Raw genomic sequence first — 16,896 nt, forward strand, 5'->3', positions numbered from 1 at the left:
CTTACCACATACCTGTATGCACAGTAAGCACACAGAACCTAAGCACTCAGCTGGGCTTCTGTGACAGGCATGGCTGAGCAGAGGTCTGACTGCCAGCTGGGTCAGAGATGTGCTGGGATTTCATGAGTGCTTCAGTGAATGTCTTCCACAACAAAATTAAGAGATGAGAAGAAAAATCAGTGACCTCCAGGTCAAAGGCCAGATTTCCCTATCCGTAATCTCCCACTGAATTGTCACAGTAACAAGGTCAGAACTCAGTATTCGTTACCCATAAATGAACACGCACTGTATGACTTGAAATCAGTTGAAGGTGAATATTAACAAGAAATAAGAACAATAATCTTTTTAAAAAGAACCTTTGAATTACACACAACTCTGCTAGCGGTTTGCTGTGATCAAAGCCATTCAGTCCACCAGTGCAGGGCTTTGGATCCTTCTTATAGTTGTGACACTTACCTGAGGACTGGGAGCCTGGTCAGACACCTCCTGGTCCTCGGTGCAGTTTACATGCAAGGCTACTGAAGGTACCTGTGAGGCAATCCTTTTGCATAAGTATTTTTAATAGGCTTGTCAGGAAAATCTACAAGGTGACTTCATCACGTGCTAGAGTGGTGGGCCACAGGTCTCTACCAGGGAATTCACAAGAATTTCATAAGAGGTTGGAAATAATCGCAGAAACTGAAAGCGGTAAGATTTGATAACAAACTCAGCATTATTCTTATGTTTATCCCCACTTAGTGCTGGGATAGGCTCACAAGTTCTACAAAATAACAAGGCTGATTAAAAAGTGCCCAGATGTCCCATAACCACCTGAACAGAGAGAAGGATTTACTCTACTAAGGAACTTGAGTTATCTACCAGAGCACTTGCGATATCACTGAGCAGTAGTAGCACATGCATTTTGTCTGATATAATTCTCAACGTCATCTTTTTATAGTCCCCTACTTCTTCAGCATTTACAAATCAATTTTAGAAATAAGTGCAAAGTTACAAACTGAAAAGTTGTAGTTACTGTAAAACTTCATACAATCTCTCAAATAATTTAATGTTTAAAAATAATAATAAATAAATGCACCTGAGGTTTAGTATGGAAAGAAGGATCCTGTTGTGAGTTTCTAGGGAGGACACATCTCACAGTGTAGGTTGAAAGAACTGCTGGCACGTGTCTTCAGGATCCAGCAGAAATATACAAATGCATCATAGCAACAGTGAGTGGAGACAGAAATTTACAATAGGAAATAAGGGGAGCTGCATGGTTTGGTGTCCAGACACAGAAATGGGGGCATCTGTGAGACAGGATCCATCCAGAACAATGACAAAAATCACCTAAGGTGGCTTAGCATGCTGGCCTATATTCTGATTTCATGCAAAATTTCCCATTTCCTAATAAAGCAGATTTCTCGCCATGTAACTAGTGGAGCAAGGGTCACTATTTCAGCCAGAGCTGGTAGTTTTTCTGGTATTATAAGAGCACATTTTAGCACCAAAAGATTTAAAAGAAAACCCTTTACCTTTCCTGAAACAAAAGCCAAGCCCACGTTCTGTCCTTTTCACTTACCTTATGAACAACACATCTTTCTTTCATCTTCTAATGTACCTGGAAAGTAAACCCTTGGCAGCTATGTTTATTATCACACAACAGTAGTTGAGAAACTCCTATTTTTATCTTGTTCCATGAAATACAGTTTTATACTCTTGTTGCGCTACTGCAGTGAGGATCCGATCAGTGCAGACCAGAAGGTGAATTCTGCAGCCCCCTCTCAGGTGAAAGTCTGATTGAAACCAACATGACAGCTTGGTTGAGATGGAGCCCCAAATTAGGCTCACATGATTTTGCCCTTAATTAAAAGTAACTGGATAACAACATCTTAAAAAAAATAATAATAAAAGGTCTGGAGAGCAAAGTTTTGTTAATATTGTCAGTTTAAAGGTTTGTCAGAGTGCAAAGGCCACTTATTAATACAGAAAACATGCCAAATCTTAAATTCCTAAGCTGTATTACAACTTCTTTTTTCGAGTAAAGTTTAATTAATTTGAATTAACTATGAGATGAATTGGTTTATTTGATGTGTCTATTCTACCAATGACATTAGGATTTAAAATTCAGGATTGAACTGACCTTGAGCAGCATATGTACTCAAACTGTGTGATAAAGAAGAATATTAATCATTTAATTTGATAAAATGAACAGCTGTTCTAGTTGATTGGAAACAGCTAAAAGTGTAAAATGTATTTTGTGAATGCAAAATTAAAAGTTAATTTTATTATAGAGCGCAATTTGCCAACTAGAAATACATTCCTGAGATGTAAGCAATGTATTTTTGTAACGCTCTACTCACACATCAGAAAGGTCACGTAGATTTAAATGCCATATTACTATAAAAGTTGAACGATTTCAATTGAAAAATGATCATATGATTTAGCTATTTAGAGATGAATATGAAACAGCTCTGACGGATTTGCCCTCCGTCTCCAGTGAACAGCTTAAAAGCTGTAGTGACATAACACTTCATTAAATATAAACTCTTACTTTCACTTACCTTGTGCCACAGATGACTAGTTTTCTACCTTTCCATAATTTTGTGGGATTTTGGTATATGTTTGTTGATTTTAATTAACATTTGACATAGATTTTCAATGAAATGCAGCTCTTCTAACAGACATTGAACTCATTTTGTTTGCACCTGTGCAGTTTCACTCTGTAAATGTATCTGTCATGTGGACACTATAAAAGGTGTGAGGGTACAGTATTAACACATCTTTACAGAAAATCAAGCACCTCCCCCACCTTTAAACATGGTGCTGGCACTGCCCGGGCAGTACTTTTCTGCTTCATGCCTGAAGTGTGAGCCTGCAGTAATGGAGCAAGCGGTGGAAGCGTCAGCATGTTGGTACCAGTCCTGTTGCGTGGAGTGAGTTAGAGCCCCAGAGATTCTGGACAGACCTGTCAGCACAGACTGCTGGGCAGGCAAACCTCAGCTTATCATTTAACTGGAGAACAGGTTTCCATTATGGCCCAGCTTAGATCTGACTTTCAGGCTATTCTATCTGCTCTCCCAGCACTGCTCCCCACTCCTATTCAGGCTGAACTCATGCCAGAAGGCAGCCAACACACTGCTCCACCTTACGTTAGTACTTTGACTTGGTCTGGGCACAGCATAGCAGTGAGCCATTATCCCATCCTGTAAGAGGATCCTTGTACTCTGGGATACCACCATTCCCCTTCCCCAGCTACCAACAGAAGCTCTCCCATTACTGTCCATTTGAGGCTCATCTGATCTGTGTACAGAACTGACAGACTGCTTACTGAAAGAGGCCCTTTTCTACAGCAGCCTTGAATTCTGCAACATTACATTCCTACCATAACTAAATCTCAAAGCAAGGAAGGAGGCTGTCTCTGTGTGCCAGGAAACATTTTGCAAAGCAGGAGCATTATGTTTTTTTCCCAATGACATATTTAAGTGACAGCTGTAAACAGGATGTGCTGTTGTCTCAATGACTTTCAGAAGTAAGGACTCCTGAACCTGGCCCATCACCTGTCACTGCCTCCGCTGCCATCGCTCACTCTATAACACCAAAGGCACCTCACTACACCCCAGCATGCTTCTGGGGACTGAATGATGGGCAGTGACTGCCAATCAACAACCCAAAGGTGTTTCTCACAGGGCTTGCTGTGACAGGACAGGTTATAGAAGGTTCTGCAATAGTAAAGAACAGAACAAATTAATTAACTAATTAAATAATTTGACCCTAACAACATGGTGCCAGAAATGAACTCAGAATGACAACCACTAAGATACTGTCAAATAGCTGGACCATAGAAACTATTCATTAACTTGCCATTATTTCTGAGGTGAGTGTTCTAATGGTATCATCTCGTCTCATTATTTCCTGAGATCGCATCTCCCTCCCAAGCCCAGCACCCCCACAGACACATTTTGTACTGTGTGTCCCATCACCACCAGTGCTGCCTGGCCTGCTGCTGTGCAGACCCAGATCTGCAGCCGGGTACTGTGGGCTTGATGCCAGCACAGTGCGGGCTTGTGGGCAGCCAGGGAGCACGGCCAGCCTGGGGTTGAAATAACACAGTTGCTATCTTAAAGAGCAAAGTGGAACAGGCTTCTCCTGGTTTGTTTCATACCATTTTCAGTTAGAAGAGAACTTGTTATAATAAAAAGCCTCATAAATTCAAGCAGCTTTATGCCCGAACTGACACGATGCCTGACGGTACAGAGGAGACCCCAAAGGCTGCGGCTGCCCACAAAAAGTACCTCAAAACAGTTTGCGGTCGCGCCGTCCTTTGTGCCAGAGCTGTCCCGCGGCAGCACGCCCGGGGGGACAGCGAGCCTTATGACCTCACCTCCTGCACTCTGCAGAGGTGAGCTGCGGCAGCAGCTTTGGCTGTGCAGCGCCTCAGCCACAGCCGGGCAGGGGACTAGCGATGCGGCCCGCGCTCCTCCGACAGCTGTTCCTTCCCGGCGCTGAGGTTCGGACCGGACGGCGCGGTCCCCTTCCGCGCTCCCGGCCCCGCAGTCGGTAACCGAACAGAGCCCGAGGGGCCGCCGCTGGTAGGGAAGGGCAGGGCAGGACGGGGGCCCGGGGTGATCAAAGGACGCCGACTCGGCGGGACCTCCCTGCTGACCCCAGTGTTAACGTATTTATTTTCACGCTGCAATCGCGGGTCGCTGTACAGAAACATGCTGGCGCCCCGAGCGGAGCCGGGACGAGGGACGAAACATTCGTATTAAACAGAGCCGTTAAATAACCTGTACACGGAACGTCAGTCTTTTCCCCTGAAAGCGCCGAGCGCGGCCGCGAGCTGCCCCGCTTCCGCCCCGACGGCCGAAAGAACAGCGCCCGTCTCGGGACAGCGGCCGCGGGGCGCTGCGAGCGTCCTGCCCCGCAGCCCCGGGCTCCCGCTCGCCGTTCGAGGTGCGAGTCCCGGAGCCGCCCCGCCGGGCGCTCTCGGCGGTCACAGATCGCGGCCGTCCTCTCGCTTGACGGCGTCGGCCGCCGCCTTCAGCTTCTTGTTCTGATGCGTCTTGACGTGCTTGGCCAGGTGGTCGCTGCGCATGAAGCGCTTCCCGCACTCGGGGCAGACGAAGCGCTTCTCGCCCGTGTGAGTCCGCAGGTGCCGCTGCAGCTCGTCGGAGCGGGTGAAGCTCTTTCCGCAGAAGAGCCAGTTGCAGACGAAGGGCCGCTCGCCCGTGTGCCAGCGCAGGTGCGCCTTCAGGTGCGAGGTCTTGCCGTACACCTTGCCGCAGCCCGGGATGTGGCAGACGTGCTGCTTCTTCTTGCCCGGCTCCGCCTCCGGCGCGCTGCCCGCGGCCGCCTGGCAGTTGGGGCAGCGGCAGCGGCGGCACCTCCTGGCCGTGGCCGCCAGGGGAGACTTGGTCTGCAGCAGGGCGGCGATCTGCGTCTGGTACTGCGCGAAGTCCGAGTGGCCCAGCACCAGGCCCCGCGGCAGCGCGGCGGCGGCGGCGGGGAAGCGGTGAGCGCAGCCGGGAGGGGCGGCAGCCTGCGGGATGCTCCACCAGGGCAGGTCCTCGGGAGGCGGGTTGGGCGAGAGCTGGCGGCAGGGCTGCGCGGGCGGCAGCAGGTTGGAGTAGCCGGGCGGTAGCGCGGCCTGGGCTGCGTACGGGACGTAGGCGGGGGGGCAGGCGGACGGCAGCGCGGCCATGGAGGAGGGCAGCATCTTGACGGGGGAGAACTCGTAGGGGTAGGAGGGGTCGGCGGGAGGTGTAAGGGGCAGCTCGTGTCCCCCCCCGAAGGAGGGCTGCAGGTGGCTCTTCTGAGGGGTCAGCCCCAGGCTGGGGTGCGGCGGCGGTAGCCCCCCCGGGGAGTGCGCGGGCATCTCGCCGCCCCACGGGTGGAAGATCCTGGAGGGGGATCCGAGCGTCGGCTCGTAGGGCACCGGCAGGAAGTCGGCGGGCGCGGCGCCCGGCTGTCCGATGCGGCTGCAGGTGGCGGCCAGCAGGGCCAGCGGCGAGTGCTTGGCCACGTCCGGGGAGGCGCTGGGGGTGCGGTCCTGCGGCGGCGGCCGGGGCGCGGGGAGGGAAGCACAGCGCGTTACTCGCCGCCGCCCGCCCCGCCGAAACTTTCCGCGCCCGCCAGCCCGCCCGGCCCGGAGAGCCCCCACCGCGCCCCGCAGCCGGGAAACTTCCCGAGAGCGGTACCCCCGCCCCACCCGGCCCGCTCCCTGCATGGGGCAGCCCTTCCCCGCGGGCGGCCCCGGCCCCAGAAAGAAGCCCCGTCCGGCGCCCGACCGCCCGCGCGGAGGAGCCTCGGGCGCCGGCACTGACCTGGAGGAAAGCCTGGAGCGAGTCGTTGCGGAGGACGGCGACCGCGGCCATGGCTACTGCGCCCGGGGCGAGGCGCCCCGTCGGGGCATGGGGACTCCGCGGGACTGCCCGGCCGCCTGAGCTGCGCCGCGCTGCCCTCTGGCCTCGCCTCCGCGCCCGGCCCTCCCCGCGCCGCCGATCTCCGCGGCCCGTCTGCCTGCGCCGGGATCACCTCCAAGAATTTGATAAGGACTTTGCTGGGCCGCCAGCCAGTCAGAAGGAAGATTTATGGCTTTGAAGTTTGCCGCTACCCAATCATCAAAGAATAGCGGCTCTTTCAGAAGCGAAAGCAAATCCTTTGAATCCACAAAGCTCCTATGGTGTGTTTGTTGGTCGGGATAAAAGAACTGATTATTAGGGGGGATGGGAAGGGAGGAGATAAAGGCGGGACAATTAATGAAGTAATCACTATGTGGGAAATGTATATACACAAATAATTGGATTTTCTTGATCAAAGGACCCCGTACCGCCTGGAGACCCTCTCGCGGGATGCGCGAGACACCGGATCCCCCCTCCCTCCTCGTGTTGGGCTTTTTTTCTGCTTATTTTTTTCTTTTTTTTTCCTTACCCCCCCTGCAATTAAGGGGTTGTGGCGCAGCCCCGAGGTGTCAATGTGGCTTTGTTATCGCCCGAGATCAGCCTCCGGCCCCCCCGAGGTCACACCGTAGTGCAGCCGCTCCACCTGAGCGGGGCCGCCCGGTCCGAGCTGCGGAACTTCCCCCTGCAGCCTCCCGCCCCCGGGGGATGCCCCAACCGAGCTCCGCGAGTTCCCCGCCTGCAGACTTTGGAGACTTTCGAGTGAGGGCCGGGTGGGGCCCGGGGAAGGAGGGCCCGAGGCCACGAGAAAACGGGCAGGCGGGCAGAGCGCGGCCGGCGGCAGAGGAGCGGCGCGGAAAAGTTTCCTCTCACCCGACGGGCGCCGACCGCCACCGCCGCGCTCTTTTAAACGAAGGCAGAGTCCCTCTCGGCAGCGCCTTTGGCTGCGGGCGGCCCCGCGCTGCGGGCGGGCGGAGTTCCGAGACCCTCCGCATCCCCCTGGGGCCGGGGCAGCGCCGGGCTGCGGCCCTGCGAAGCCGTCAGCCCGGGTAACTCGATCCTCCCCGCGGCCGTCGGGTGCGATTGCATTCACACCGCCGCCGCAGTCCCTTTAAACGCCGGCACAGAGATCCTTATCTGCCTTTCCCGTGGAAACAATCGCCGTCCTCTCAAAGACTTCCAAGAGTCGTAGAGCTGAATTAGGCCGCTGTCTTTTGAAGGGATTAAAGCACCGAGTCCTCTCCCACGGCTCCGCGCGGAGTACCAGCGAGAAGCAGAACCCGACCCCGTGTCACATCCCGCCCGCAGCGGCCGCGTAACGCCCGGGGGCCTTCGGCACGGGGGGATGGCCGTGGCGGGAGGGAGGCCCAGCAGAGAACTGTTTCAAAACTGGGTCTCGTAATTCATTGTACTGCCCGTCTCTATGCTGCACTAGAACTCCGAATAACGCAGAGTTTGGGAGCGGGAACGCTGCTCAGCCCAAGTTTTGGGTGATGGCACGGCTGCCACACTGCACTAGGTTTGGCTCAGTGGATTAATCCAGCACTGTAAAAGAGCAACTATTACTCCGTGAGCTCAGAATGTCATTACAGGGCATTTACGTGACAAAAATATATTTTCTAAATTCAGTGTTTTTCAGCAGTTCAGGAGTCACTTCTGAAACAACCTATTCTTCAAAGACTACAGCTGAACATAAGTGCTCCACAAACCCGTACTTTTTCTCACCAAGTGCAAGTGCTCTTTACAGAGTCTCTTAGGAGGAAAAAAAAAAAGGCAGGAGAAAAAAGCAGAGTGGAACTAACAGTGTGTTGGGAAAGAGTCACTTCCAAGGGAAATGGCTTCAAGACCCTCCCGAAACATTCTAAACTTCTAAGGTAGCTTATTCCAGCAATGCACATATGATAGTGAAAGGCAGGGAGCGCTCCTTGTGCCTACTGACACCACATAGGTGAGTGCCCACCAGCATGGGGAGCGTTTTTGAGATGAATCCAGCAGAAAAACCAAACCTCAAAGTACTCCCAGCATTGCCAGAAGCAGCCCTCAGGGCAGTTGTGTGCTCCCAGCAGGCAGCAAGACCCAGCACAGCTGGCACACAGCTGGCAGCCAGCAGGCCCCAGCCTGGCTGCTGGCATGTGCTGGGGCCCCAGCATTGCAGGCCCTGGGTGAGCTCTGGCTCTGGGTGGCACTGGCCCATCACACAGTTGCTGGGGCCTGGGGTACCAAGTTGGTCTGGAAAAAGCTTTGGATATGAAGATGAAAGGACACTCTCCTTAGCTGGGCAGAAGGATGTACAGAAGCAGCCTTGGAGGATGGACAAAAAGTTCTTCTCAGAAATGCAGTTCATGATTTGCTTCTGTTTCACTTCAAACCTTGATACCTCACTGGTGCAGGTAAGCTCATAAATGATACAAACTATTCAAACAAGAATGTACATGGAAATAAATTAACATCAGCAAAATGATTCCAAATGTACATAGCAGTTGTCACACACTTTCTACCCTCACAAACACAAATACATTCTCACTATAGTCTACGCAGACGGACCAGCTTCCATTCCCATCTTTACAAGACAACTGTAGCTGTGCACACAACAGTGCTGAGCTTGGAAAGAGGAACCCCTTGCCTTCCTCTCAGACATTACTAGGCTGCTGTTCACTAAACTCTTCACCAAACCACCCCAGCTCTGCCAGAGCTCAGGACCCTGAAGTGAAGCAGCAGTGACCAGAGAGTGGCAGCTGAGGCATGTTCCACTACCTGGTCATGCCAAGCCAAAGCATCATCCAACTGGCCATGAGTCACATTTCACATCACTCTTCAGTAAGCCCTTCTCATCCAGTACTGCACTGCTTGGTCAGCTGTTTGAAAACACAGGACAAGGAGAGGAAAAAGGACATTCTTCTCAGGGGCAGGGCATGGCCATGGCTCCAGCTCCAGCCTAACAAATAGCAGAAAATGTGAGATGGAGGGAAAGCAGAAAAGGGTACACTATTGGGCCCCTCTCTCTCAGTAAATCTCACATCCCTGTTTTTCATCCTACGTGCAGGAAGCCCCATGCTCTGGCTTTACTGAGCAGAGAGTATCACGTATTATGTATAAAAGAGAGAAGGCTCTGTGGTTAAGGACAGATAATGCAGTAAAATGGAAATGCATTCTTAATCTAAATTACCTAACCCTTAGTATAAATTAGCCAGTTCTTATGCTAGGAAATGTGAGAGAGAGAGATTACGATGCTGCAGTGCTGGGACTCCAGTGTCCAAATGGCACAGCTCTGCTACATGAGCTCCAAACCCAAATAATGGGATTCAGGAGAAATCTGTCATTGAGCATCATTGACTGCTTTTCAGGAGGCCACGGGAAACCCAAAGGACTGTTTTCCCACATTTTTCATCTAAAAAAAAAAAAAAAGGCTGGAGAAAAAACCAAAGAAACTAAACAACCAAGTATCCGTAATGATACACTTAAGTACAGGGTTGTGCCACAGTGCTCTTCTGTCAGAATTTGTACAACAGTGAGTAGAGCAGCTGCCCACAAGAACTGAGGCAGGCTCGTGCTTTGCTACATTTTTCATGCTAAGAATACTTGGTTCATGCAGTGATTCAGAAAGAAGCTGTTCCGTAGTGCCAATGATTCTCTTTAATGAGATATAGTTATCAGTTGATTTATGAATTTCGCCTGCCTCTTCTCATTTACTTGGCTATAAATTAAGGAAAAGATCATTTGCATTCTAGAAGTAAAACAGTGTTTATAAGAGAACAGAGTAATCAAAATCCCTCTTAAATCAAGATTTAGAAATCACACAGAGGGGTTAGAGGTAGTTCTTCCCACCCTCCCCAAAAAGGATAACAAGAGTTCCAGCAATGTTCATAGCTTGATCCATTAAATTTGGCATCAAAGACTCAAAAAAACCCCACCCCATTCCCTTTCCAGTTTTATCTGGTTTTCCATATGAGTACAGTGTTACCTTATCTCAGGAATTTAATGTAGGAAGAGACAAAAGGATCCTTCTGCCCCAGCCTCATGATACCCTGATGACCTCCTCCCGGGAGATGCTATGCTCTCTGTTAATTTAGATACCATATGCCTCAATGGTCATCACTTCAGTGGCTGTTCTCTATTTTATGGCCCTCACAGAGATTTTGATCGCATTGTCTATAGAACAAACCACTTCCTCTGTCTGCTATTGCTCTGCCAGTCAGAGGCACCTCAGCTGATCAGTATTTGCTCATTCTTTCCTACAAACAGCACAATTCAGTTACCATTGCTCTTTCCTTTGGTACATGCTCCCCTGTTCTTTATAGGCTACTTGCACTGCTTGAAGTTAAGCATCAAAAACCAGAAAGCAGTAGTAGAGGGACGTAGGAGGCAAGAAGCAGCTGCACAGAGTAGAGCAGCACCACTGCTCAGATGCACCAAGCCAGGAGGGAGCAGCCTGGGGCCAGGACCTTCTTGTTAGGCTGCAGCAGAATTTTCTCTCTGCTGATATTCCAGCAGCCCCTCACTTGCCAGATCTTGGCTGTGTTTGTGTATTACAGGGTGGATGCATTTGATCTCCTTTTCCTGTGCAAGACAGCATTTCACAGGGGGGACAGAGGCAAAAGGCTGTCACTGGTAGTGGTGAGGTAGAAAAGCAACGTGAGAGCTCACATTGTAGTAGTGCTGAGATAGGCTGGGAGAACTAGGAGTGGGCATGGCTGCGTACATGCTGGTGCTGGGGTCATGGGTAATGAGAATACCAAACTGAATGGAGCAGCTCAGTTTGCTCTCAATGATTGATTGAATGTGTCTTCATCTCTGCAGGGTGTTCTTTTTTAGCTAAAATAACATTTCACTCAGGAGTCCCTACACAGGCATATATATACATATTCTATCTATCTATCTATCTATCTATCTATCTATCTATCTATCTATCTATCTATCTATCTATCTATCTATCTATCTCTCTGCTAGCTAGCTCTGTCTAGCTAGCTGTCTGTCTGTCTGTCTATCTATCTATCTATCTATCTATCTATCTATCTATCTATCTATCTATCTATCTGTCTATCTATCTATGTCTTCAACATATATAAATAAGGGGTGGAAACTTTATTTCCACTATCCTGTTCTTCCTGTTCCCAGCCAGCAGTCCAGGTAGTTTTCACAGTCCACCTTTCACCACCTCTGTGTACACCAGCCAACCTACCACATACAGGGCATGTCACCCAGGAGTAGGGCTCAGTGCCATGGGCATGGAGAGGGATATCAAAGCAACAGGCCCAATTCAGGAGATTTGTCTGATTGTCAGGAGCAGGTGAGGAGCTGGGGAAACATGGGAACCGGATCAGTGAGCAAAGTCTTGAGACAGGCCTGAGTAAGAACTGTGGTCAGACTGTGAGGTGCATGTTTTGGGAGGAGCTTCAGTCAATCTGTTGTACTTGTCACTGCAGTGCTGAGCACATGGTCTTAAAGCATTTATCTTCACACCTCTTCTATGAAGTAGTGTGTTATTATTCCATTCTTATCAAAGGAAACCAAAGAAGACAACACCCCATACCATATCCTAACCCTACTGAAGAGGCATCTAACTTAGGGCAATACTGTTAGGATGTTTCACCTCATTGCCCTTTTTTTTCTCAATCCTTCTCACCCCCGATTTCAAATCAGTCTCTTCTGACTCTTGTACCTTCTCTTAGCAGCTTTGAATTATGAACAGATAACAATCTTCCTGTGGGAAGCTGCTGGGGAGAGCAGATAAAAAGCATGTGGCCTGTGCAAGCACAATGATAAGCCAACATGCCCACCACAAATATTTCTACCCAGCCTGGTGGACAGTATTTAGAGCAGAAGATGGAAACTGAAGAATTGAGCCTCACATCTTTGCTTTATAAAGACAAAAATGTCCTTTATGTGGGTGTAATTCTAACACTGAGTGTACTCTGCTAATTCATAAAAGACCACCAGAAAACCATATTTCTGTGTCACTCCACTTTGGGGATACTCAGTGTTTACTGGGGAAAATGTTCATTCCAGATTCTTGCTGATCAGCATTTGGCTGGTTCCCCAGTCCTACAGGCAGCTACAGCATAACATGCATGCTTGCATCATGGAAGTCTGGACTGTTTGTAGTCCTTTCTATTCTTGGCCATTCAGACCTACTTAGGACACAGAAAAAGTTTTCTACCAGTACCTTGTTCAGTGGCCTTCCTACATGTCCCAAATTTCAGTCTAGGTTGTGTTGCCATTATCTTCAGTCATACACTGATATACAGAGAGCTCAATGAAGACTCCTAGGGCAGTAAGAACAAGCTTGTCATGCTACCCATTAGAGTGTATGTGAGCTATTGTTAAACATGATTTTCCACCTACTGATTAAGTATTTTGTCAAACCCACAAACACTGTGATTTTAATGAAAACACTGAGATTCAGCCTAGCTAAGCAGACAGATTATGCGTTTAACTATAATTGGGCTATAACCATCTGAAATCTTTATGTATGGGGGAAAAAAAGTACAATCAATATTCAGGTAGTTGAGTGAATCTTGGTTTTTACATGATGGAGCTTGAAAAATCAGTGATGTATTTTCTTCTCTTGGTATTTATCTGGTATCTCCTGATTAGTTTAATTTGGAGGTGAAAACATATCCGGATTCCTTTCAATGTTGCTGTCCCAGAAAGATTAAAAAAAAAAAAAAAAAAAAAAAAAAAAAAGAAGAAGAAGAAGAAGGAAAAAAAAAGTTTTACTTTGCACCACCAAAAAAAAAAAAAAACAAACAAAGATATTCGGTAATTTCAGGAAGAGGAACCAGATCCCAGGATACTATATTTTGATATTATCATAGTGATTTTCTAGTGTTGAAAAGCTACTATTTAGAACATCTTGGAGTTTTAGATCTGATAAATTTCATTTGTCTTTAGTTATGGAACTGCAATTACTGTTCCATTTATACCTTTTCATTTTAAAGCAGTTAGTTGGATTCACAGTAACTATACCATTTGTCTCCTCAAGAAGCCTCCAAAGCATCTCCAAGTGGCTTTCTACAAAAGTATCACATTCATCTCCAGAGGCTCTCCAAGAAGATTTGAGACTTCATCATAACCCATAATAGGGATCATCTTGAAAATTTAAAATTTACTCAGAGTTGCCTCTTCCATGAAACTCATTGTTCCTTCCTTTTTTCCCTCCCCTCCTTCTCTGAGGTAGTTTCCTCTCTTTTCTTCTAAATCCATCATATCATATTTTTCCACTTTGCTGTTCCTGAGTCCATTTTTTTCCCCTCTTCATCAAAAATAATGAATACTTCTTTTCTCATGTCCATCCCTTAAAATTCTTCACCCAGGTGCCACCTAGATTTGGATACAACAGAGATGAACCCTGTTGGAAGCAGCAGGGTAAAACACGATGGCTTTGCCCTCTCAGAAATAACAAATTATCTTCTCTTTTGGGGTCTGTGCAGCAGTTGGGAGAAGCAGTGAAGCTGGCACCTTGTCACTGTGCCGTGGCAGACAATGAAGAATCTGCATCTAATTCTTTGTGACACAAAAGAAGACAGGAGAGGAAAAAGCCACAGCTACCTTCATCTTTAGTTCCCTCTTCCTGGAAGAGCAGGGTGGCTGTGGCGTTGCTCGCTGTGGCTTAAGAAAAACAGAGGTGTCTAAAATACCAAACATTCCCAAGAAAATGACTAATAGTTCTCAACAGTGTTGTCTATGGGTCAAAAACATCTTAAAAGAATAAAAAGTAGCCTTTAAAGAAAAGGAATTGATATGTACTATAAACACTACATTTCCTTTGAAAGTTTCTATCTCTGTACTTTCAGCTGCCAGCAACACTTCCCAGTACTGAGAGTCCTTCTCTTATTATCAAAGCAAAGAAATATTCGTATCCTCAGGACTTCCATCTGCAAATTAAAAGAAAGCATTTAAAAAATGTAAACTACAAATGAACCAGTGACTGGAATTTATTTCTGAAAACACTGCATTGAGTTACTAACAAGTTTCTAACAGAGACAGCTCTTTTAAATTACTTCAATTACTAGTGATCTGCTGACATGTAAGCTCACCTTCTTTAATTTTTCTGTTGCAAACAGAGTCCAAGGTGTCCGTTCCTTTTGCATGCTGCTTCCTATTTGCTTCATAATTTGCAGATATGCTCTAAAAATCACTGGGAATTTCTAGCTTAAGTGAAGAAAACACTCAGAGGATCTAAGCTCAACAAAGGTTGTCATTTCTAACAACTTATAGCAAACACAAACAGCACAGCTGGCAGCTGAATGCTACAAACGGGGCCCCATATACAGGGCTCAGCAACTTTGTTTAAGATCACAAGCTCCCAACCAACACTTGTGCCACAGAAGAATGTCCATTAGTTGCTATAAAAGCAAAATTGGAAGGGCTTTGTGATTGAGGGGACAGCCCGACAGGCACACATGAGCAGACAAACACCAACACACCAGAGAGTAGTATAAATTCTTTAATTTGAATAATTGCCACTCTTTTTTTTTTCTTTTTTTTTTCTTTTTTCTTTTTTTTTTTTTCCCCCTCCCTTTCCCTCATATAAAATCACATTTCATTTTAGTTAAAAACATCTTTCTTTTTTCTGTGCTACATGAAATCACATTCACATTATTTTTCAGGTGTAGTTCCCAGTAGTGTCTCTACATAGCGTCCAGTATGATCTTATATGATGAAGGAGAAAGCAAAGCACCCGAAACTCTAGCTAGAGCTGTTTTGTCCCACTTTTATTTTCTTTAATCTTTTGTTCAGTGTATGGAAAGATGCTAACCTTTCTGGGCTATCTTAACCACGGTGATGCGGGAGCAAAGCAAATGAGATTTAGTAGATACGTTTCTGTTGTCATTACTGAACTTCATATGCTTTGCAATGTAGACAACGTGTTTTATTTCTCTTAACTTGAAAGAGGTTTCTGTCTTATTGTTGCAATTTATTAAGGGCAAACAATCTAGGGCTTATAATAGGCCTGTAGGCAGAACAAAGCCCTTGTCAAATGGAAGGGTTGGCTGCTCAGCTGGGTAGCATGTAAATGTGCAAAAAGAACTGTTCTGTTCAAAGACACTAGACATGCTTTTTAAATAAAACATCTCCTATAATTGAGAGTTGCCATTTAAGTGTTGTGTCGGAAATGTTAATTTTTTAAAAATAATTTAACTGAAGAAATAGGGTTCTAGTGTTTTCTTTCTTTTTTGCCTTTTATTTTTATTTTTATTTACTTATTTATTTTTTTTGTAAACTCATAATAAGAAACCCCCTCATACCATTAAGGTTACTGAAGCCCAAACATTATATGCTTCTAAACTGGCAGTTTATTTTCATTATATATAATTGTGTTAAGTGAGTTAGAATAAGTTCACTGTGTGAACTTGATCTTATCCACAACATGTATTTGGGTTTGGTTTTTATACAAGACATTACTTTGACGTAGTGTCACGTCTCAAAAAGTAAGACAGTTTCTCATCCTACAGCTCATTTTAATTTTCTCATTATGTGCCTCCTTTGCAAGAGCCGAAATTAAAATGACAGATAAAGATAACAACATAATAGGCGTTTTTTCAAGCTTTGGTCCACTTGGGCACTGTCAGCCCTTTTTTCCTCTGCTGCTGAAACGTATAATCAGGACAGTATCATCAATTAGATTTTTCACTTTAACTTTTCATAATGTTTCCAGACTTCGCTATTTGGCAAAGACAATTGGGACAGATTTCTTTATTTTTTCCTCTGGCCTAAGACTCAAAACCCCCCACTTCCCAAACTGTTACCACCGAAGAGTTTATTAAATGGCTGAAAAAGACAGCTGGTCCCACCATCTGCTAAAAATTTTCAGGGGCCAAATGAAACAGGTTACACCTTTAGCCATGCCAAGTCTTCCAATACCCCCTCCCTCTCACAGCCTGTGGAGGGCTAATCTGAATTTCACGCTCTGATTTTGCTATTGCTAATGTCTGAGCTTCTTATGTGCACTTCTTGTAGTTGCTTATATTAGTTCTCGAGCAGTAACAAAAGCTATCCTCTCCTTTCAACCTCGCTCATTTGCAATCAACGGAATCCTGGGTCTATAGTCTCCTTTACAATAAGATACTGTACCTTGAAGGAAACCCACAGAGAACCTAATATCAGACTTTCTGGAGCAACAGAGAAAACCCGGGGTACATTTCTGTTGTTTTGCAGCCACTTTTCTATAAATGCTAATGGAAGTAATTCAGATGTGCCAACAAAGGCAGAATCTGCAACACACTGCAGGTGTGAGGGGGCTGAAACAAAAGGGATGCTAACCCTAATGGTATTTCTTGTCATTAACAATTCTTTGATGTTCCTACTCCAGGCTCTCTTTTATCTTGTAGTTTTTCAGCCATCTTTGTTAACATGCAGTGCAACTAAATCTTTTTTTTCCCCCTAACCTTTAAAGACATCTGCAAAATGTTTATGCTAAGTTAGTTTCCATAGCATCTTTCTGTAACTCACATTGAAATAAAATGAGATAAAGCTTGCAAGGTTATTATTAAAACATCAGTAAGTTTCTATCATTAAG

The 16,896-nt window shown here is 46.7% G+C and overlaps 1 protein-coding gene across 1 annotated transcript; it reads right to left on the reverse strand.

Moving 5' to 3' along the window:
* Positions 1-4,631: 4,631 nt before the first annotated feature.
* Positions 4,632-6,489, reverse strand: SP5 (Sp5 transcription factor). Its single transcript, XM_015868544.3, has 2 exons — positions 6,303-6,489; positions 4,632-6,028 (listed from the first exon to the last, which is right to left on the reverse strand). The coding sequence occupies exons 1-2, from the start codon at positions 6,351-6,353 to the stop codon at positions 4,973-4,975; spliced, it is 1,107 nt and encodes a 368-aa protein (XP_015724030.2). The 5' UTR covers positions 6,354-6,489; the 3' UTR covers positions 4,632-4,972.
* Between the last annotated feature and the right edge of the window lie 10,407 nt (positions 6,490-16,896).

This window comes from Coturnix japonica, chromosome 7 (genome assembly GCF_054131305.1).
Source record: "Coturnix japonica strain WE chromosome 7, WE-NBRP24, whole genome shotgun sequence".
NCBI lineage: Eukaryota > Metazoa > Chordata > Aves > Galliformes > Phasianidae > Coturnix > Coturnix japonica.

Bases quoted from the DNA above. Each gene is read 5' to 3' on its own strand.
- SP5 (XM_015868544.3), bottom strand. From the start codon at position 6,353: ATGGCCGCGGTCGCCGTCCTCCGCAACGACTCGCTCCAGGCTTTCCTC. The intron at 6,029-6,302 runs GTCAGTGCCGGC...CCGCCGCCGCAG, and splicing joins CGCTCCAGGCTTTCCTCCAG to GACCGCACCCCCAGCGCCTC.